Source organism: Mustela erminea, chromosome 1, assembly GCF_009829155.1.
Source record: "Mustela erminea isolate mMusErm1 chromosome 1, mMusErm1.Pri, whole genome shotgun sequence".
Classification (NCBI taxonomy): domain Eukaryota; kingdom Metazoa; phylum Chordata; class Mammalia; order Carnivora; family Mustelidae; genus Mustela; species Mustela erminea.
In genome coordinates, this window is record NC_045614.1 from 215,042,559 (window position 1) to 215,066,367 (window position 23,809).

Here is a 23,809-nt window from a genome sequence, read left to right on the forward strand (position 1 = left end):
TCCCTTAACCAAGAGCTATCATGCATTGACTTTGTAGCTATTCTCCATTGACCCAATGTCTATTGTTCATTGACCCTCTAGTTATTGGCAGAGGATAAAGAACTTATCAGAGTTCCAGTGCTCTAAGATACATCAGTCTGTGTTCAAACTTAGCCTAACAAGATGACCTCTCAAAGATGTTATAAATCTGGTTAGAGACAGGTAGAGTTCCAGAGGAAAATTAATTATTATCACCCAATAATGGCTGTTTTACTACACAGTGCCCCTTTTAATTTATGGATCTATAGAGCTTTATGGCCATCAAGAGTGGACCACTTCCTGAGAGGTAGGCAACTGGACTTTTTGATACAAAGCTTGTGTTTTGAACTCATTTTAATGAACATCATCAAGGCAGGATTATTGAAAGTAATCCATTACAGAAGCAGGTATGATGGAGAATTTTTATTTTTGCACAGCTTGAGAGAAAAAGAAAAAAATGCTAAACTTCTAAGTTTGGGGAATATAGAAGTTTTAAACTGATGAAAGATAGTTTTAATTTTCTCCTGGAAAGTAGCACTTAATTTCTTTTGCATACAAAAGCAGTCTGTGAGTATCTGTGACATGCATCGAATCCTGAAACCATGGCAAGAAACACACACACACACACACACACACACACACACACACACACACACACACACTTCACAAGCATGGAATCATCTATGTTCATGTCAGCAGGTGGTCTTGACTGAGTCCTGGACCTATTCTGCAGGTGCTCTGTGTCGCCTATCTATGTAGGCAAATGTGCCTGCCTGGAAAATAAGTGGAAGGAAGCAGTGATGGAAAGGAGGGAGGGAGAGAGAGAGGGAGAAGAAGATAACAGGAAATACATTTCTGAACATGCTCCAGATGGTAATAACTGACACCAGTCTATGCTGGTGGCTTAAATGGGAGCCTGCAGAGAATACTCGGAGAGGAAGGTACTTGTGTAGTCTGTTACCTGGGCAACTGAGCTGCCATGGGCATATGATCAAGTTTTCTGGTCAGTTCCAAAGTTCTGTCATGGAGACCTGAGAAAGTCTGAGGTGGGATGTGGGTGCCATGGGAGGAGAGGTGGTCTTTCCTAAGCACATTGTGTAAGGGTCATGGGATGAAGAATGCAGTTTAGAGTAGTTAAGAGTAAGTTCCCTGTTAGGATGAGCCATGTGGTAAATAATTTAAACTTGGAGGAAGAAGAAGAAAAAGTTAGATTTCAGAGGAACATAACTTACTATTGGCTTGTTTTCCTCTGGGTACAGAATGAACCAGAGACAACACACACCAAGATGGTCTGTTGCAAACTTAGATACTGGTCATGGTGGTGACAGGATAGGTCCTGGAGGGTAAGATGCTTCGAATTCCCTGGTCCTCTCTTTCTTTCTCCAGCAAGCTGGTGTTAACCGTGGGACTCTAGAGTAGGGGTCTGCAAACTTTTTCTGTATTAGACCAGATGGTAAATATTTTCTGGTTTGCAGGCCGTACCATTTCTTTTGTAACTACTCAACTGTGCCATTGTGGCACAGAATAGCCATAGACAACATGCCAATGATGTGCATGGCTGTGTTCCAATAAAATGTTATTTATAAAAGCAGCAGTTGGCAGGATTTGGCCCCCAGACCATGGTTTGCTGACCCCTGGTCTAGCTAGGGCAAGAGGTTCTGTGGAGAGGCAAGGAAGGAGCAGAACATCTGGAGGTTTAGAGTACCTGGCCCGTTCCTGATTGTGGTCGGGACCAGCTGCGTCTTCTGTGCTCTTCCCAGCCATCCCTGAGAGGCTGGAATGTTGGTGCCCTCTCTGGCTTATTGAATTGGACTCTGGGTTCAGCCCTGGTGTTTGCAAACACAAGCATCAAGAGGAAGAAGGACCCAGCAATCAGTAGGAGACAAGAGCAGTAGACATCGAAATAAAGGCAGACCACCTTTTCTTTTTTATTTCGCTTAGACAAAATGCAAAGAGTGTCTCATTAAATTAAAAAATAAACAGAAAAGAAAATCAAATTGATTCCCCCCACCCCTTCACTGACGGCACTCATCCTAATTCACAACAGAAGGAGGTCAAATTGAGGACCCAGTTTCTAATGGGAAAGAAAGGTGTGCAAACATGACTAAAGTCTCCCCCCTGCCCCCAAATCAATGTTCCTTTTAAATTCACAAAGAGGGTAATTTTTTCCCCGTTTTCATTCTTAAATCTTGTGATAGAACTTCCAGTCAGAAGGTTTAATTAGTCCCCCATGCACTTTGTAGAAAATCAGTAAAAATGCAATAACCTGTGAAGATCATAAAACTGGACTTCTTTCCCAAAAAATCAGATGCCCAGGCAGATGGAGCTCACACTCAGACAGAAAAAAAGCAGGAGAGTCTTTGCACTGTCTGTGGTTTCAGTATTTTCTCTTTTTTTTTTTAATATATTTTGGCAATTTTCTTTAATTATAAATATTGGAATTCCGTAAAAAAAAGGTAGCTTTGATTGAATTTTTTAAATTGTATTTACAGCCGCTGTCCAGTCATGCTGTTTGTTATACCAGGGTGTAGGATTTTGCGTAGGGATTGTTTCCTTTCAAATGGCCCCGAGAGTCGAGCAGCGATTCTTGGGAGCTGCTCATCTTAGCTGCCTGTCCCAGCTCTGCTCCCTCTCGCTGAGGTAATGTGGCCACAGCCCCCTGCTGCCACTGCTGTCCCTCTCTTGTGGAGGACGTGGAAGAGGAGGCCTCCATGGGGATTGGCTCAAGGACCGTGGGGCGCTTCAGGGTCCGACTTTTCTGAGGTTCCAAGCACGCCTGCCCCAAACTCAGGTCCCTGCTTGTGCCTGCACCGCTTCGGTTTAACAAAAAGTCCATTCTAAGGTATGGAGGCAAATGTATGAGGTCACCTGCAAAGAAACACAGAGCAGTTAGTTGGCTTTTGCTAAGCAGGGGCCGAGTGCCTTTCGGGTGTCTGAGCTGGGCATGTCACCGTACCGGGCCGTGTTTGCAAGACCCCTTGTCAGAGGTCGCCACAGAGACAGGTGGGACCGTCCTCACCTCCCGTCCCGTGAGGCATAGGGCGAGCCGGCTTTTCTATGGCACATTAACTGAGAATCTTAAGTGTCATACTTCAGCCAGAGAAAGAGAGGTAACAGGATCCTTCAGAACCTCACGAGGGACAGAAAAATGTACATCAAAGGCCAACAGGGCATCCTAGGTATAAAGCGTGATGGGCCGGACCCTGTATGTGATCGGGAGTGCTTGGTGGAGCACGGGGCTCAAGGAGAGAGGCAGGGATGCCAAGGAAAGGCTCACTGGCTAGGCCCCTGCTTCTGTCTTTCCCTCATGCAGACAAGGCGTGTTGATGGCAGCAAGCTGGGTGAATGCAGGGGGCTCCTCCTGGCTACCTGGGGCTGGAGGGGCTCACTACTTCGGCTCACTTGTAACTCCTTCATGGCACACTGTGTAGGGAGCTCTAGATAGAAAACAGGCTGGGAGTGGGCTGTCCTAGAGCTGAGACTCTAGGTAAGAGGATGCACAGGTTGAGGGAGGCATGGCGGTGGCCTGAGGTCAGAGGACATCCACAGAATGTCAGGGGGATGTAATGGTGAGGCATAAAGCTAGGCATAAAGCATCCCCTAGCTTCCAAATGGAGGATGGTGTGAGGGTGATGGGAAGGAGGTGTGGATTTTTATATATTCAATTTCCTAAAAGCAATGACCTGTCTTTCATTCTTAAGAGTTTAATGAGCAAATGACATGAATTTGCTCTTTTATTTACTTACATGACAATGACTCTTTTATCATTTTGTTCACATACTTGAGAAAATGTGGAATTCATTTACCTCCAGGGTTATTTGAAAATGTAGGTCAAGAGGGCCTCGTGCTGTTTCTGAGACCCAACTGAATTCTGAACACTTGACATATTTGTAATGTGTTGTCACAGATTTGGGAATGAGTCTCTGTCCCAGCTACTCCCCACTGAATGAACAGGGCTTATTAAGCTCTGGAAAAACAATAGGCTGTTGGTCCCAGCTGGATTGCAGGATGCTCAGGTCCTAGATTAGGTGGAACAAATGTGTTTGAAATTACAGACAAATCTCACAATAGCTGCCCTCTGCCTGCAGGGGCTTTCACACTAGGTTCAGTGATCAGGAGGGCTGGGGTAGCTGAAAAAGGTGGGTGAGAATTAGAAATCCTTAATAATGGAAACACTACGGTGCCCACATCACGTACGAGGGTTACTTGTGTTTGCTAACTTTACTGCAGGTCTGCCGACAACCTCTGAATATCCAATATCTCTGAGTGATCCAGGTTTTCAAGCAAAGCTTTACTGAGTTGCACGATGCTCTAATTAGCCCTTTCAACAGTGTGAATGCTGCAAATGTGTTCTCTTAATAATTCATGCACTTATGTGGAAGAAAGCACCAGAGTAATCTGTTGTGAGCTTTGTTTATTAAAGGCATTTTATGTCCATTAAAATCCCAACCCATGTGCCGCTCCAAGGACCACTTGGGAAACTGGGATCTCTAATCACCCATGCATCTTCCATGTTCTTCAGGTGCCTACAGATCTGAGGCAACACATGTGCTTATTACTCCAGCCAGAGAAGAGGAATGGAAACCGTGGCGACCGTCCTCTGGATGTTGGCACATCTGCTTTTCTCAGGCTCCCACCCTCCATCTGCCTGTTTCCATGGGAGAAGCTAAACAAGGATTCTAATGGTGCGGATTAGGAGGAGAGGTCTGGGAGGCATTGCCTGCATTTAATCTGGGCTCAGTCTCCTCACTCATAAAATGGGAATAATAGTAGAATCTACCACATACAGTTGTGGAGCAGGTCTAATTAGGTCATGCATGTGAAAGGTTTTCAGCCAGACATGTCCCTTCTCAGAAGGTCTGAAGTTAGGGACTGGAGACTGGCCAGGGGTTTCTACCTTGGTTTCTGTCTTCAGTGGGTTGATTAGTGTCCACCACTTGCAAAAGATAGGTCCATGTCCCAATCCTCAGAATCTGTGAGTGTGACCTTTGTAGGAGAAAGTCTTTGTAGATATAATTAAATTAAGGATCTGGAAATGATATCATCAGGACTGCAGGTGGGCCTAAATCCAGTGGCAGGTGTCCTTATAAGGAAAGACAGAAGGAGACTGGAGACAGAGAAGACGAGAAAAACCATGTGAAGAGGGAGGGAGAGGATGGAGAGATGTAGCCGCAAGGCAAGGAGTGCCTGGAGCCCCCAGGAGCTGGAGGAGGCATGGAAGGATTCTTTCCTAGAGTCCCGGGAGGGAGCGCAGTCCTGCTGACACTGGATTCTGGAATTCTGTCCTTAGAACTGTGAGCGAATAAATCCGTGTTGTTTGGAGCCACCCAGTTTTTGGCCCTTTGTTACGCCAGCTATGGGACCCTCACATAGATGTCCTTTCTTCTTGGCTGGGAGAACTTCACTTGGGACCTCCTGGAATGCTTCTACTCTATGGGAACCCTGTCCGCTTACGTCAGTCACAGGAAAGGAGGGGGTTTCTCTTGAGAGACCAGTAACTGCAGCCAACGGAGTTGTGGTTTATGGGGTCTCCACCCTGTGCTCTGACCTGCCACCTGCCCTTCTTCCCCATAGAATCCAAGGCAGCACCTCTTCTCCTGGTTCCTCTGCTCCCTGGGGAGGCAGACACCTGTCCAGCTGACCCCCAAAGACCCCCAAAGACCCCCTGAGGACTAGGTTGGAGGTGACTTCCCTGAAGTCTGCTTCAGGAGGGAGCAGAAGCCTCTTCAAAGGCATCTGAACCCACAGGGAACAGGTGTCTTGGTTCCTCACTGTCCAGCCACCCCCAGGTGACCCACCCCTGGCTGCTGAACCCTCTCCAACTCTGTGGGGCAACATGCCCTAAAGCTAATCTGACAGGACCCTCTGGAGGCGTCCCATACTTGTGAAAGCAGCAGTGACCTAGGAGACATTCAAAGATCTTTTTTTTTGCCTTCAACTCTATAATCACCTCTACCAGGCACACACAGCCCTTGGCATCCTGTGTGTTGACACACTATTGCCACAAACATAGGCAGAGCCAAACCCTGACCTTAGAGCATGTTCTGGAAAACCAGCTACAGTGGAGTTCACCTCTACTTTCAGCAAGGATTGAATCATTTATTATCTGCGTTCCTCCTCTCTGCTTTACTCAGCCTTACCCCTCCCCTTTCTCTCTCTCTTCTTGTTTTGTTTTCCTTACGCCGACACTCTCCTCCATGGAATGAAGGCAGAAGGAAGATGTGAGAGAGACAGTGCAAGCAGGTGGGGGGACGGAGCTGGCACCGTGTGCAACGCAGATGCCAGGCACCATGTCAAGGAAAGTGTGTGGCATTTGTGTGTCTACACATGTGTATGCGTATCTGTTCATGTGTGTATGTGTTTGTGTGTCTGTCTGTGTACACATGCATATGTGTTTCTGTGTATGTGCATACGTGTATTTGTGCATATGCACATGTAAATGTGTTCATGTGTAGGTGTCTCCATGCGCATGTGTGTGCACATGTGTGCCATCTGTATGTGTGTTCATGTGTTTGCGTGTATATAATGTGTATATGATGTGTTCATGTGTTTGTGTGTATATGATGTGTTCATGTGTTTGTGTGTGTAAGTATGTGTATATTGTATGTGTACATGTGTGTGTGTCCATGTGACTGTGTGTGTGTGTGTGTGTGTGTGTGTGTGTGTGTGAGACTGTGTGTATGTCATGAGGACAGAGGGGAGGAGATCCTGGGGGGAGGGACAGACACCACAAGGAGAGGATGAGGCATCCAGGAGAAAGGGACAGGCGGCAGGAAGACCTAGTCTTACATTCTGACCGCTGGAAGGGAAAGGATCTGGGAACCACAATGCCTCCTTCCACGTTTTCCTTCTGCCCTACTTACCTAACTAACTATACTTCTAGCACTTTCCTAGTTAGCTAAACCCATTAGCTACTTTCCCAAACCCAGCATGAGTGCAAACGCAGTGACGGGGGCTAGGAGCCCCAGATAAGCCTTTGGGACACACTCCATCCACTGGTTTTTGTGATGCTTATGCACTTGTGTGTCATGAACACCCCTCTGTGCTCTGCTCCTGAGGCCCACGGCCCTTGAGTCAGAGACATGGGGTGGGGGCACAGCTGGAGGGGCCGACATACCCTTGGGGAGAAGGGGCTCTGAGAGACTGAGCTGAGGGGCCATGGACCTTGGGTACCACTAGTATCTCCGAAAGTTCACATGAAACAAGCGGCATCGATTTCTACTTCTGTCCCTAACTACCTTGCTCATGGGTACCTTCCTAACTCCTCACCCCCAGATGCCCTGATGGTCCCGCATCCACCAGCAGGTAGGTGCTCAAAGCTTGCCATCCTCCCGAAGGGAGATTTCAAGCCACGGTTGGCCCCACCACATGAAACCTCACAGTAAACCAGCCTCACTCATCTGAAACCTTCCTATCTGGAGACCCAAATTTCCTAAACATTCTCGGTAGCGTCAGAGGCACACATGAAGTCTGAATGCACTTTAGCTTTGGAAGAAGGATGGCGAAAATCAATATTGAAAAAGAGCAAGAATGCATCCATTCAGAAAAATCTATGATGGATGTGCGTTCCACGAATCTATTCTCAGATGGTGCTTCCTGCCATTCAGTGTGCACACACTTGGGAATGAAATGTCTAAAGTTGAGATCAGTGGTTTTCAGCAAAGAGGGACTCTGCCCCCAGGAGGTGTGTGGCCATGTCTGAAGACTATTTGGATATCACAGTTGGGGTGTGGCTGTCACTGGTTTTTCTTGGACACAGGCTAGGGATGCTGTCCAACATCCTACAAAGCATAGGATGCCACTGCCTGCCCCTCACCCCCATGCCTCTAGTCCTCCAGTGCTCACTGTGTTGACCCTGAGAAGCCGTGGTTTAAAGGGGCTAAAGTTCACAATTCCACGTGGACCCTTATTTTGCTTTAATTTTATTAGAAAAACATTTCATTCTATCAAATAAGTAATTATACTGCTCAGTATCTACTAATCCAAAAGGAGTTATGGCCTCCGTTCTTGGGAGAAAGTGAGGGATGGGTCTCATGCAACGGCAGTCACAAGGTCTTCCTCTTATTTGGTCTGAAGAGGTGGGAGCTTAGAATGGGATAAGAACATGAGCTGGAGAATTCTGAGCTTCCTGCTAAAATCCTGCCTTTACCTGTAGATGGTTCTGTGACACCCTTCAAGTTTTGCATCTTATCTTTAGGCAGGTGAAGGGGGCACGGTCATTTCTAAGGGCACTCTCAAGTCTGCAAGCGTCTTTCTTATGCTCTTTACTATCTAACCTGTGAAAATTGAGCAAGAACAATGCATTAGGAATTTGAGGATAAGTACAAAACAAATGAATGCATTTTTGGGAGCCTAAAATTCTGAGGCACATGGCAAAAGCTTTCTTCCCCTTCCAATGCAATACTTCATTAGCTCCTGTGAAAGCATGTATAAGGTTTCACAATAAGTACGTGTAAAAAGAAAATGAATCAGAGTCTCTGGGTCTTAGCTCTCCTCTGAGGCCATATAAAAAGGAACTTTCATCCATTTCTAATAAGGCTTCATATCTGCCCTTGGATGGAGTTGGGTATTGATGCAAAGGTAAGAAGCAAAAGATGCTTACCTTGACTTCTAGCAATTTCAATAAGAACCACACAGATCAGACTTGTAATGATGACAGCATTAAAGAGCTAGTTAAAAGGGGAGAGAGTATGGAGTCTGCCCATTCTGGAGGCAAAAGAGATCTAACACTTTTTTAGTTTAATATTAATGCTGCAGCAAGGTAATGAAAACTTGTAAACGAATCTCTCTTGGTAAATGAATCTTCACTCCCAAATGGCCCCCAGGAAAACCCCTAAATAAATAATGAGAGATTGATACCAGAGGTCCATGTACGTGGATTGTATTACCATTCTTGGCTTGTACTTAGGAGGCTTCATGCATTTTTAAGAGCTCATCAATATTGCGATCCTCCTACTCTCTGGTGAACTTTAAAAACTACACTGAGGTACAAAGTGGGGCTTTGAGTTTGTTGCTGCTCATGATTTTTCTGAAATAAAATAGTTCTGAATGAAGAGCAGGATTGGAAAACCTGACCCAGCGTGGAGACCAGGTCAGAATCCCTTAGCTGGGTGTTTGGAGCACCCAGTGAGAAAGGGTCCATGAGGTTCAAAGAAGCACCAGCTCCCACCTAAGATCTCTGAGGACCCACACACTGGGGACTACTGAGGAGGGAGCCTGCTAGGAGACCTGCCCCTGCTCCACCGTGGGGCTGGCAGACCTGTTTCAGCAATCCTGTGCACCTTGGGTCATCCTACGGAAGGACAAAGTTAACCTGGAAATGAGAGGATTCTAGGCAGATGGAATATACATTTGGGGAGTTTAGGAGTCCAGAGAGCAGGAGTCATGACCAGTGAGGAAGACAGGTCTGGTTTCTCGAAACCCTGTGAGTCTCTATCCTGAGCAATGGACAGCTACACAAGGGATTTCAACACCAGAATGTCACCACACACTGGAATTTAAAGCTCGTTGCTTCCTAGTTTGGGATATAGGATGCATTAGAAGCTGGTGCCAGCTGTGCCCACACAGGGCTCCATGGAAATATGATGGTCTTTGCTGTTTTCTTGCAGTTTTGTATATTCCCAGCACCTTCAGGTTATCATGACCTCTCACAGGAGAGTGTGTGTGTGTGTGTGTGTGTGTGTGTGTGTGTGTTGGGGGGTGTGTGTGGTCCCTGTCTTCCAGAAGCTGAATTTTGCCTTGTTTCTTAGATTTCCTTATTCATCTCTTTTGTGTCTATAGGTCTCTGCTGTTTAGGATACTACCTGCTATTCTGACGAATTAAGGAGACTGTGGGAAGCATTGGTTTAATATTATTAACACTTTTATGTCTTAGGATAATACCTGATACAGTATCTTTTTATAGAGAAGATATTCAATAAATATAGGTTGCATAAACGAGTGTAATAGATTTGTGTTTTCACAGGGACTTTTTGGAGATGCACTTTCACTGTGATTAAGCCTTTTTGCTTGTCATCTGTGCCACTAGAATCTAGAAACTTTCTTCTGGCCACTCTGCAGGACATAGATGGGCTTCCTACCTCTCCCTTACAAGTTACCAGGCACAGACCTCCTCCTTACCTTGTACCACCCATGGCATCCCCAGCAACTAAAGCTGAACCCCAATAAACTAACCAAGAAAAACAGTGAGCTAAGGGGCTTGGAGTCGGAAAAAAGGCAGTCTGAACAAAACATACACTTAGGAATTGGAGGACATACACAAGCAGCAGTGTCTACGATAAAACCACAAGAGCTCTCAGAAAGTTGAGAAGACTTGGGCCCTTGAAACCAGAGGCAGAAAGAGGAGGAGGCCAGTGCAAAAGGCAAGTGGGCTTGGAGTTCCAAGTTTGGGACCCTGCATAAGGAGTCCTACCATCACTTCATGTGTCCTGGAGACATCAAACTAAAATAACAAGACAGTCTTGTCGAAGACCGTTGAAGAAGGTGAAATTGCCAATACGCGTTAAAGAGATCAGTGAGGAGAAGGGAGTTGAGGGAAATTGGAAGGGGAGGTGAACCATGAGAGACTATGGACTCTGAAAAACAATCTGATGGTTTGAAGGGGCAGGGGGTGGGAGGTTGGGGGAACCAGGTGGTGGGTATTAGAGGACACGGATTGCATGGAGCACTGGGTGTGGTTTAAAAACAATGAATACTGTTACGCTGAAAAGAAATAAAAAAATTAAAAAAAAAATCAGTGTCCTAGCAGTGAGCCAGGATGAGCATGGTGAAATATTTAGGTCCACCCATGGCAGGTATGCAGAGCAATATTCGGAGGTGCTGTTCATGGCCCCCAGGTCTTTCTAACTTTAAATATTATGGGAGTATTTGAAAGTTTGTCAGCTCAGAGCTAACTGTTGTTATGGATGGTGAATGTGAGGCTTATTCCAATCTCCTGCCTTTGCTCTTCCTCTGTGCACACCACTGTCACCTTAGGATGTCTTCCGGAGTTTCTTTGCCCCATTCACCTTAGATCTCAGTTCACCACTCATTGCTCCAAGAGGACTTCCTGGACCATTCTCCCCAACCCCTAACCCCTGCCAGACTTGATCCCCTTCCCCATTACTTCCCTTCCCAGCACTTATCATGATCTGAAACTGTGTTGTTTGCTTATTTGATCAGTGTATGTCTCTCCAACCAGGAATATAAACTTGCTTAAGATGAGGTCTTTGTGCATCTTGTCTATCGTATCTCCGGCTCTGAAAGTGGGACCACCTATTGAGTGGGAGATCAAAAAAGACATGATGAAGTTAGAAAGGAAGCTGGAAGTCTGTGAGGGAAGAAGCAGGGGCATCTCTGGAAGGATGGAGGCCAGAGAAGCTCAGTGTGCGTGGCATGCGTGCATGCATGTATGGTGTGCACATCTGTTTGTGTCCATGTGGAAGTATCAAAGATACTTGTACTTGAAAGGAAACCCTTTCCATAGTTCTTAGAATAACATCCATAATAGAAATTTCAAAATCTCATTGTACTGAATGCAAAAAAGAGGAGAAGGTTGCAAACCTGAGACATAGGACCTCCCATTACCTAACCCAAAGGGGTGAGGGGAGGGGGGATACAGAACTGTTTGAGAGGAACCCACTGTGGTGCCTTGGGTCAGGAGGAGGGAGTCCGTGTCAGGTGACCTGCCGGGAGCAGAGCTCATTCTGCAGTTGGTGAGGTAGATGCAGGTAGAATGAGTCTGTGGAGAAGGATTTTTGGCAGTGAAGATCTCTGGAGTCTAATTCTGATTCAAGAGCCAGCATGAAAACCACATGGGCTTTGGAGGTGAAACAGCACAATCACAGAGACAGCTGAGAACAGGAAGATCAGCCTTCATTGGAGGGCGCTGCTGGAGCAGAGGTCGGCTTGTCCTTCAAGTAAGCACCTCTTACTCCATACTCTCCCATTTGATTAAAGAAGGGTGTGAGGGATGGTGTGAATGGATACGTACACTGGAAGCCAAAAACTGCTTCAGGTACCTGGTTGTTTAGAGAACCAACAAGTTGGCAGCAGTCTGTGATCATCTGCGGCTGGAGAATGTCAAGTATGTTCATCATGGGAAGGGCCAATGAACATATATTTAAGGTTAGGACCCCAGAGTGTGAGTGCAGAGATATAAAGGGGCTGACACTTCTCTTGCTGCTCGTGGGGCCAGGATGCATTCGGTTGCATATGTGAAGCTTTAAATTGATTTAAGTAGCTTTGTGCAAGGGTATTTCTTGATTGCATAGGATAAACTCATAAATGGAGGTGCAGCCACAATCCCAAGAATGTTAGAAGCTGGCTCAGAGTGGTATTTGAACCCAAGAACAGGTACTGTAATCAGAGTATTGGAAGTTGTCTTGACCAAGAGAGAAATTTCTTAGAGGAAGATAGAGTTTTATTTGTTTGGTTGGTTTGTCTTTTGTTATTAAAGTTGGAAAAAACCATCCATTATTGTAGAAAATAAAACCACAGAATAATTGGCATTTTATTTAAAGTAAAAAAGTCCCCCAAATTCAGTAAATTCAAAATTCAGGTATAGTTAAACATCTAAAGCGAGATTCTGATGTTTGCCTTCTCTGTGAGGTGTCACATGCCATGGGCAGCTCCCCTTTACCTGTAGAAGAGGTTTCCTCTTAATTTGTGAGGAGCAAGACTAGAAAATAAGTCACTTTATTTAAAGATAAGCTGGAAGGTGGGTGCTTAAACGTTCTCTTTATTTTACTAAGAATTTCTAATAATTGTCACGTTTTAAAATTGGCCAGTCTTGTCATCAATACAACGGTGATAAATGCACTCCTTCAATATATTTATTAAGTACCTACTCTATGTATCAGACACAGTGATAGAAGCATATATTCAGTGCTTAAGTCATTTAAAATATTTCTTGAGTGCTGCCAAATTACCTGCTAGACACTGGAAGAAAAGTAAGAAAGCAAAAAAGACACGTTTTCTGTCTTCCTAGAGCAAGTATCTGGCCATGTTGATTTAGCTTGATCCTACCTTGATTTGTGGAGTGTTTAAAAGCCACTACAAGTGGAAGAAAAGACCATCACACAAGAAGAGCTGATGGTGAGGAGAAAAATGCAGAGAGATTGGGAACTTCATGAGGCACAGGCTGACTGATGCCATCTAGAGCCATGGTGACACAGGTGGGAATGAGGTTTGAAAGTGCAGCTCAAGGAACTGATAAATTTGACACAGCCTCCAGTTAGCAGAATAATAAATTGTAACCTTGGCTTTTGTGCCTGTTGTTGAATTTAGTCTCATTATAAGGGGACAATAGAAAGGCTTTCCAAAAAGCATATCAAATATTCAATAATAGTAATACAGTAATCTAGAGTGGACAAAACAAAGTTTGTGGATGTTTGGTCTTGCATTGACTTAAAAAAATGACTCATACCTAAAGTTATAAAATCATTTTAGTCTAAATAGCATTTTAAGACTATGCTACTTCAGTTAATTGTGATCTCTCAATTGTTCTGATGGATCCAGGCAACAATGTCATAACAAAATTTCAAACTTTTTTAAAAAATTGAATGTAACAAGAGGAACAACAAGACATTGAAAAAGAAACTCCATCAGAATCCTAGAAGCAAATATAGGCAGTAACCACTTCGACACTGGCCACAGCAACATCTTTCTGATGTGTCTCCAAAGGCAAAGGGAACAAAAGGAAAAATGAACTTTTGGGACGTCATCAAGATCAAAAGCTTCTGCACTGCAAAGGAAACAGTCAACAAAACAAAGAGGCAAATGACATTACACACAAAGGGCTGATATCCAGGATCTATAAAGAACACCTCAAACTCAACACACACAAAACAAACAATCATGTCAAAAAATGGGCACAAGACATGAACAGACACTTCTCCAATGAAGACATACAAATGGCTACCAGACACATGAAAAAAATGTTCATTATCTCTAGCCATCAGGGAGATTCAAATCAAAACCATATTGGGATCCCTCCTTACACCAGTTAGAATGGCCAAAATTAATTAAGAGAGTACACAACATGAGTTGGAGAGGATGTGGAGAAAGGAGAACCTTCCTACACTGTTGGTGGGAATGCAAGTTAGTGCAGCCATTTTGGAAAACAGTGTGGAAATTCCTTAAGAAATTAAAAATAGAGCTTCCCTATGACCCTGCAATTGTACTACTGGGTATTTACCCCAAAGATACAGATGTAGTGAAAAGAAGGACCATTTATACCCCAATGTTCATAGTAGCAATGGCCACAGTCACCCTACTGTAGAAAGAACCAAGATGCCCTTCAATGGACAAATGGATAAGGAAGATGTGGTCCATATACTCTATGGAGTATTATGCTTCCATCAGAAAAGATGAATACCCAACTTTTGTATCAACATGGACTGGAAGAGATTATGCTAAGTGAAGTAAGTCAAGCAGAGAGAGTCAATTATCATATAGTTTCACTTATTTGTGGAGCATAAGAAATAACATGGAGGACATGGGGAGATGGAGAGGAGAAGGGAGTTGGGGGGAATTGGAAGGGGAGAGAAACCATGAGAGACTATGGACCTGAAAAAACAATCTGAGGGTTTTGGAGGTGAGGGGGCTGAGGGATGGCTGAGCCTGGTGGTATTATGGTATTGTGGTATTATAGTATTATGGAGGGCATGTATTATTGCATGGAGCACTGGGTGTGGTGCATAAACAATGAATTCTGGAACAGTGAAAAGTAATTTAAAAAATAAATAAAAATTAAAAAAAAAAAAGAAACTCAAGCCTTTAATTAATTCAAAGTTTGCACAAGTAAGACCATCATTTCTCCCAGGAGCTACTGTATACAAGGGAAGATGGCCGCCAATGGAAGCATGGCATATGTAACTGGGTGATACCCAAATGAGGCAGATGCTTCCCAGGGTGTCTGTGGCCACCGAAGAGAAGTAAACAAAAGAGGGAAGGAGGAGAGGAGCCAACGGCTCATCTGGAGACCACACTGGTGTCGCCATGAGAATCCTAAGAACAGCATCAACAAGGCAACAACAAAAACAACAACTGCTAACCATTTTACCCAAATTAGGCTACACACATCTTACACCAAGGTCACGCCCATTTTACAGATGGGGCAACTGAAGCCCACCAAAGTTAAACAATGTGCCCAAATGAGGCACATTTTCTTCTTTTCTGTGTTCCTCTGTCTTGGGCTTAACGGCCACAAAGAGCTTATGTTTTTATCCTATGTTTTTCTGCATTTGCCTTGCAAATAAATGCCAACAACAAGAAATGCTTGAAATAAAAACACCCACAAATAACAGCTCATCTTCTCCCTGAGGAGGTAGACAGAATGAGAATAAATGAAGCCATCATTCTTTATTGTATGCTGGCATGAATTTTGACTCAGTTTGGAAGATTAGTTGCTGGATAGACAATTCTTATTTTATATATTTTTATGCATTTATAAGGCTCATTTCAGCTGGGCTATATGCCATAAACCTCAAAGGAATTGCAGTAATTTAAAAGCAAAGATAAATTTTTGAAATAGGACTAGTAGAATAGTTCAGAAAATGGGAAAAAGGGAAATAAAACTAGATTCAACAAGAAAGCATAGGCCAGTCCACAAAGAAAAGTCTACAGGCAGCTCTTTCAGGGTGAAGAGGAAGAGTCTTCAGATGAGAAGAACCACTGGCTGCCATGGTTGGATTCAGTATACAGACCTGTTTATTTGTCCTCTATAATGGTTTGCAGATATCTTGTTTTTATTTAAAAAATTATTTATTTATTTAACAGAGATCACAAGTAGGCAGAGAGGCAGACAGAGAGAGAGGAGGAAGCAGGCTACCTGCTGAGCAGAGACCCTGATGCGGGGCTCAATCCCAGGACCCTGGGATCATGACCTGAGCCAAGGGCAGAGGCTCTAACCCACTGAGCCTCCCAGGCGCCCCGGTTTGCAGATATCTTACCCAACACTTGAAAACTGCGGCTCTTCATAGGAAACCAAGATTTCTGGCTTCTCTTGAGAAAGTCACTTATCCTGGCCCCCCATTTTCACTTGAGATGAGTTGGCAGGAACATGCTGGAGTCTCTCCCCTTTAGACAGTCTGTGAACTCAAACTGTCTTTCATGAATCATTTCCCTTCTTCATGTTCCCCATTCTCTTCACTTATGCACATGATCCGCCAGGCCCTGGAGGCCTGAGAACTCAGAGCTGCCATCTACACACCCAGTCCACTCCCACATACCCAGTCCACTCTCATGTGCTCAAGGCAAAGACCGAACAGTGGCTGACCAAACCCCAGGCAGTCATTGTCACTTTGGGTAGCTCTATGAAACCAAGGCCCAAGCACTAGCCCTCCAGTGAGATCGCTCTCCTCCAAAGTCCTCAGAACAACAGCTTTAAAACTCAAGCCTCTTGTGTTTGAGCCTCCTCTCATCCCGTGATGGGGACTCTCTCCAAACTGAGTTCCCTGGGCTCTTTGATTGCTTAAACAACAGAATATGACAGAAATGATGTGTCACTTTCCATGCCCAACCTTAAGAGACCGGCTATTTCTACTGTTTGTCTATGGGACCCCTGCTTAAGAACGAAGCTGCCATGATATGAAGAAGCTGGAGACACACTGGGGAGAAACCCACCCGGGGGAGACACGACCAGCACCAGGCTGCCAGGTGAGGAAGGTGTCTGGAAAGGCTCCTCCAGACCTGAGTGAGCGTCCCCAGTGACACAACTGGGCAGCTGTCCCCACCAAGCCCTGACTACATTGCAGATTTGTAAACAAAATAAGTGACTGTCACTTTTGGAAACCCATAAGCTTTGGGGTGGTTCATTACACAGCAACCTGTAAACAGAGCCCCATGTCCAAACATCAGGACGGGCTTTCATAGCGGACGGGTGTGAATCAGGAAGACGCGTCTCCTCCCCAGAGGTCCGTGCACTGCTTTGCTCACCTGGCCGATGTGCCTTTGGAACCGCCATGTTCATCACTCGACCTCCATCCTGAGGTTTGGGGGGAGATGCAGTGAACCTGCAGATCCCCGATTCTGAAGGGGTGCTGGAGGTCAGACTGTCTGTGTACTCGTTTGTCCCTGCCGTCAACTGCTCCGATGATGTGTCTGATATGAAGCATTCCGTGATGGTGAACTTGGCGTGCCTCAGTTGCTCTTCCATCTTGGCGTGCTCGTAGGCCCTGGCCAGTTCTTCGTACGTGGAGGAGGCACTTTCTGTAGAGACCATGCTGCTTCGTGCTCGATCTGCCGTGTGAAAGAGAGAGAACAAGACGGGTCAATGATGGCTTATGGGCACACCCACTGGACGGTCGTCTCTAGCTTGTGGCTGCTTTTCCAGATCCTTGTACCACCTGGCTAGGGTCCTGGGGGGTCTTTGGCTGAGAACTGCCTTTGTCACTATGGGGCCTTCCCTGTGTGCCTTGGTAAATTGGGCTCATGGAACTTGGTTTCAGCTGAAATTTTCCCAGCCTGGGACACTGTCGTCAGCCAGCAACGCTTAAAAAGTTCTGTGTTTCAGGGTCTGAGTGGCTCTGTCAGTGAGGTGCCTGCCTTCGGCTCAGGTCATGATCATAGGGTCCTGGGATCGAGTCCCACATCAGGTTCCCTGTTCAGCAGGGAGTCCGCTTCTTGCTCTCCCTCTGCCCCTGCTTGTGCTCTCTCTCTCTCTCTCTCTCTGTCAAACAAATAAATAAATAACCTTTAAAAAATTCTGCATTTCGTTAAAATAATTGGGAACATGGTGAATAATTGGGAACATGGTGTACACAGACGGCAGTGTCCACCCCTGCTTTGACTTGTGAATCAGCCTGTCCCACAGAGACTTTAATTGACGTGAATGATTTGAGCTCTGCTGTTAGGCTCCTCCAGCCCCAGGCTGGCAAGGAGGACGTGATGGTGGTTGGAAATGAAGCCCGTGATGCTGCACAAAACTGGCAGGTAGGAAGAATTGCCCCTGGTCCCTCAGACTCATCCTTTGTGACCACCACCCTTTATGGGGCCCAAGAGAGCCATCAGGACCAAAGGAGGAGTGTCTTGGTCAGAGGAATCTCTATTTTACACACTAAAAAGTTTTGTATCACCTCTGTGGAACTCTGAGACTCTTCTGAGAGAAATAACAGCCATAAAAATAAATGTACAGGGTAACACTCCACCTTTGGAACACTATTTTTAAAGTATATCAGCCAGAACAAAAGAAAATGAGTATGCAAATTTCCTACAGCTATTAGGTTTAGATATAATTTCTTTTCAAAAGTTAAGGTGGGGGGTGGGACAAGCCGGTGCTATTCTTAGGCCCTGTCTTCTCTCTGAAATGAAATCTTGGTGGTTGATGGCACAGACTGGATGACTTACCTTATAATCAGCCCCTGTTTAATTGTCAAGAGGATCAGCCTATGTTCCCTATAGAGGGTGCTATGACCTTGCCATGAAATTTCAAGTGAAGCCTCTTAAACCCAGAGATGGTAATGGGTCATGTGTGCCCTCAGAATATAATCAGGAATTATTGCAATCGTGTGGGTGAAAATTTTAAAGTGTCTGTGTCTCTCAGTGGGGTAGGAACTGTCCTGAGATTCAGGACACCTGCAAAACAAATGCCTTTGGAGTTTGCTTTGCAGAAATCACCGGGCCTTGGGCATCATCAATGCTGCCTGGTTGTACTGGTACCTGTTACATAAGCGGCCTAACAATTTGAAAGTGACCTTGAAGGAGCATAAGTAGGAGTTTCTGAAGCCCATCTGTGGGCCATGCTCATCCGCAGGGTTGCAGAGGAGGTGTGCAGACTCCTACCTGTGTCTTGTGAGGGGCTGACACTGTAGCTGTCACTCTCCTTGTCCATTGATCCCGCAGCCCTGGGTGTCGGCAGCCTCCAGTCTGTGGTGAGGGTGTGTGCTGAAATGGTGGGGTGGGGTCTGTTAAGGGTCCACTGGCTGGCATACCGGTTTCTTGCTGTGGGTCCTGCCTTTGCATTCCTCCTGGTGGTGGGATCTGCGAAGAGCCAAGAATAACGTATTTCTTAGTGTCTAGGAGTATGCTCAGTCATGAACAAAGTGTTGAGCGTGGTTCTCTCCAGCCAGCTCTAAGAAACCCCTGCAGGACTCTTGGCTTCAGGAAGCCTTCCCTGACTGCCCCTGTCCAGAGAATCCATTTCCTTTCTCTTATGGACTGAGGCATTAATGTGAAATGTAGACATTCTAAAGAGTCCTGCTGGATAGAGAACATTAGATCTGGACTCAGGAGTTATGGACTCAAACCTTCCTCTCAGTCCTTAATGTTTTTCTGGCCCAACACACATCACCCAAACTTCAAGAGAATAACCATCATCTTCCATGTTTGGCCAAATATGCTCCAACATGGCCTCTTTTTTATAGTTCTCATACCTTAAGGGGTTGTTATGGGTTGAATCATGTCTCCTTAAAAGATATGTCCACATCCTAATCCCTAGGACCTCAGAATGTGACCTTATTTGGAAATAGGGTCACAGAAGATGTCATTAGTTATGATAAAGTCAGACTGGAGTAGGGTGGCCTTCAATCTAACAGAACTAGTGTCCTTCTAAGAACAGGAGACAGACACTCAGAGGGAAGACAACCATGGAACAAGGGAGGCAGAGATTGAGGTGCTGGGGTTGTAAGCCAAGGAATGTCAAAGGTTGTCCACAGTGATCACCAGAAACTAGGCAGAAGTGAGGAAAGACCCTTCTCTACAGGTTTCAGAAAAAGCGTAACTCTGCTGACATCTTGCACTTGGATTTCTGGGTCCCAGAACAGTGAGACAATAAATTTCTGTTCTTTTAAGCCACCCTGGTTTGTGGTATGTTGTTACAGCAGCTCTAGGAAACAATATAGTTTTATCGTGGTTTTGCATTTACTCATTGCCTTGAGTAGGATTTTTTTTACTCATCAACTAAATTGCAACTTCCCAGATGAGAAGAATGACACCTTCCCCTTAGTCCTTTGCATATGGTAACATCTTTTTAAGAGAATTGTCTGAACTTTGTCCAAGACATGGGATGTTCAATGCAGAGGGCACACAGTTAATTGGTATCTGGATTTTGTAATTGCCACCAAGATGGCCTGGCCATCTCTCAAGGCCACAGTCAATATTGACTAGTCAGCCCTAATGGAGCAGGACCAAAAGATCAACACTGAGATGGAAAACCTTTAGCATTGGGACAGTGACTTACTAATATGCCTTCGTGGACCTGGAGGCCTCTCTGGGGCAGGAGTAAGGGTGTTCATCCCCAGGTCCATTCACAGAGCCTACAATAATATCCGGTACACAGAGTCCCCTGGATGAACCCACAGAGCCTAAGATCATTTTATGGGTGAGACAGTGGAGGCAGAGAGAAATGACACAGCTATTAAGTGGTAAATAGGGAGCCCAGGATGGCATGGGTTGGCTCAGAGATTGTCTACCACTTGACCACAGATATCCCCACCCTGGACATCTAAGTGTCTAATACAGTGTTCCTGTGACACTGCCTCCTTTGTAATGCCAGTTTGGATCATGGGAGGCAGACACTTAGAAGTGGTAAAAGGACTTTCCTTTTAAATGTAGGATTTTCCTCTTTGCGAATTCTAGTCATTGGACTTTGAATCTAATCCATCATTCTACAGTGCTGGAGAGAAGCATTAAGATGGCAGCCAAATCGATATATTTTAAGATTTCCTGGGTCATCAAAATGCTTCATCTCAGTGCATATTCTTTGGGGCATTGATTTTAAGACAGGTTTCATCCCTTCCTTGCAAAATTCCACAGAAGAATTTATTGGAAGATATATTTTTTTTTTGCCTTGATTAGAATGTAAATGTGTTAGGCTCGAGTGCCAGGCTCTCTGGACAGCAAGGAATGAATGATAATTGTGCTTCCCCACTGAAATGCTGAGAGAGAGGTCCTCAAAGAGATAGAAAAATATTCTCATGGGTAGGAGGCTAAGTATCTTCCAGGTACGATGGACTTCCCAAGGAGAGCTTCAATAAATGGAGCTTGTTATTTAAATGCTAATGAAACTTTTCCAAAAAATTACCCTATCCCTTACATAAGTCTTGAGGATTCTCATTTTTTAAAAAATTTTTTTGGAAGGTTCTCACTTTTGTTCTTTAAGTTTCTTGCAGCAACAGTCATGGATCAGATTTACTCCTGTCACGGATGCTTGGGTGGTGGGGTGGGTGGGTATCCGTTTGATCTTCCCACCTCAAGGACGCTGTTTTATCAAACCCCCAAACTCCCTCCTGTGTTTCCTCCCACTGACCTGCCCACCCATAGTGGGGCAGGACTGTAGCCCCTTTCTCACTGAGATCACCCTGTGTGGAAAATTCCATGGTCACGCTATACATGCCAACCTCTATTCAAAGCCGGAACTCTTTTCAAGTTAATTTTGTTCATTATCCTTTTTTTCTAGATGAGGACAGTTTTATCAGTGGCCTGATAATGCTGGAAATATAGGTCATGATATTACTTTCCCTAAATCACAGGCTGCAATTCTGTTCTGCTCTAAGCAACCATCCTAGAGGCAAAATTATCTCAGTAGGTAGAATATTGAGGTGGTTGACACACTTTTTTTTTTTTTTTTAAATAATCAGGTTTTGGGAGCTGTTTTGTACCTGAGCTGAACTCTTTGGTATGGTAGCTCCTAAGATAGCAGCTGAAGTAAAAATCTGACTTGGTATCTACTTGGTAGTCTCCTTTGTAGGCCCTACCAGGTAATCTACTAAGGAAATGTAGACATTTACTGCCCCTGCATGGAAAGCATTTTATTTGGCTCCCTACCATCCTGATACGAATGCAACTTAGTGATGTGCCATCATGCTTGCTCAACAGCCAACAAATTAGAAGATAAGTGACACAAATAACTCTTGGCCTTTCAAGACTGGGTCTGAACCTACATTAAGCTTTTCTGCCCAGTGAATCAAATTATTTTAATCATCCTGAATTTGGGATAAGAGAGGATTTTGTGGCTAATAGGGTTATAAAACATGTCATGTGTACTGTGATCTGGGTATTAATCTGCTTTTATTCTCTGGCATTTGCTGGCCTATCTTGTAGGGGCTGTGGCCTCCGCTGCACGTGGTGATGACGCCGAGGGGCCTGAGCATTCCCATCACGTAAGGAACAAATATTTACCAAAGGCTCATTATATACGGGATTTCCTGGCCTATATCAGGTATTTTCCCGTAGTATGGTGTTGAGTACAGCTCTGGGTGATAGAGTGTGCATTAGTTTGCAAAGACTCAGTGAAAAAAGAGTCGATGCACGCTGGGACCTCTCCCTACTTCTGTATGCAAATCTACTCAGTCCCCAGATGTCCCCTAAGAAGCACCCGCCCCACTGAGACACAGAGTGGCTGAGTTAGGTTGCCTGCCTTTGACCCAGTTTCACTACTCGCTGGCGGTGAGCTTCTCAGATGTGCCCACTTCCCTCCTCTCGGAGAGCGGACTTATCACCTCACCTACCACAGGGCTGATGCGACACAAGGAGGGAGGAGCTCAATAGATCTTGGGGCCTGGCCTGGTTCCTGGGTGACAAACACTTGGAAAGGGTTGGAGCACGTCCTGCTTATTGGGAAGAGGGTGGGAAGAGATTCGGTGCATGGATCAGGAAGGTGAGAAACTCTGTTTAGAGAGGCTTTCGTAGAAAAAATACACTCCTTAAAGAATCAGAACAAGGGGCACCTGGGCGGCTCACGGGTGAAGTGTCAGCCTTTGGCTCATGTCATGATCCCAGAGTCCTGGGATCAAACCCTCCAGCCCCCGCTGGGGTTCAGTGGGAAGACTGCTTCTCCCTCTCCTGCTCCCCCTGCTCATGATCTTTCTCTTTCTCTCTAATAAATAAATAAAATCTTAAAAAAAAAAGTCAAGACCAAATGCTGGAGAGTTCCCATGCTTCAGCTGAAGGGTAGAGCTGTTAAGGACAGGGGTGCTTCCTAGTCATTCCCAATCTAGCCCTCTTTGCATCAAGGGTGCTTGTACATGCTCTTGGTCCAGATGGGTGGGTGGTGGCAAAGGGATGACTTCCATGTAAATATGACCCCAAACCCCAGGTCAAGTCTAACACGTTTCAGTTCTTATGTCTTTGTACCCTTGCACAATTTGTTTGTGCCCAAGAGAGTTGATTCAAGTTCTCCTGTGATGATCTCATTGGTTGTCTCCATGGACTGTGCTGGGAGACCCTGCGTACATACCTGCAGCCTCCAATCGGCTGGGTCCAGACCTCCAGCCTATGAGATGTCTTACGAAATGGAGAACAGAGAGGCCAAGTGGACTGCCTGCGTACTGTCTAAAAGGTTAAACATCCTTTCTTTTCCATCCTTTTTACTCTGATTTCAGAACTTGACAGTGGGATGATATTTAAGTCTGTTTACTGAGTACCTACTGTGTGTCAGACCCTGCAGCTGGAGCTGGGGGCAGGGGACACAGACACAGACACCAAGAGACGCCCCTCTTTGTCCTGTACCCTAACCCACAGGGACAGACAGGGACACAAACAGAGCTGCAGACACAGACAATTTCCTCTCATTGAAGAGTTACATAGCCCACTGTTGGGATTTCTCCCAACCTAATAATGAATCTTTATTGCAAGTTGTGAAAACTAAAAAAAATAAATGCCTAGAAACATAGCTTCTACGATGAAGTCATGATAGTGTGCAAACAACATATCGTACATGCTCTTCTTTAAACTAGAGAGGCCTGACCTTGACGACGCCGTCCTAGCATCATTAGAACAGAGTAATAATGCCGCCTGCCGCTGAGGAAGCAGACTCTAGATCCTTCTCTGCACATGCGCTCAGCTGTGGTGTGGAGAACAAACCACATGGGAC

The 23,809-nt window shown here is 45.2% G+C and overlaps 1 protein-coding gene across 2 annotated transcripts in view; it reads right to left on the reverse strand.

Annotated features, from left to right (window-relative positions):
- Positions 1–1,972: 1,972 nt before the first annotated feature.
- The window catches only part of DSCAM (DS cell adhesion molecule), a 766,451-nt gene continuing 744,614 nt past the window's right edge, over positions 1,973–23,809 (reverse strand). For both annotated transcript variants that reach the window (XM_032355377.1, XM_032355385.1), the window contains 3 exons: positions 18,781–18,978; positions 16,936–17,238; positions 1,973–2,886 (listed from right to left, as the gene is read on the reverse strand). In XM_032355377.1, the coding sequence (XP_032211268.1) occupies positions 2,534–2,886; positions 16,936–17,238; positions 18,781–18,978 (854 nt within the window). In that variant the 3' untranslated portion in view covers positions 1,973–2,533. The remainder of the gene's footprint in view (positions 2,887–16,935; positions 17,239–18,780; positions 18,979–23,809) is intronic.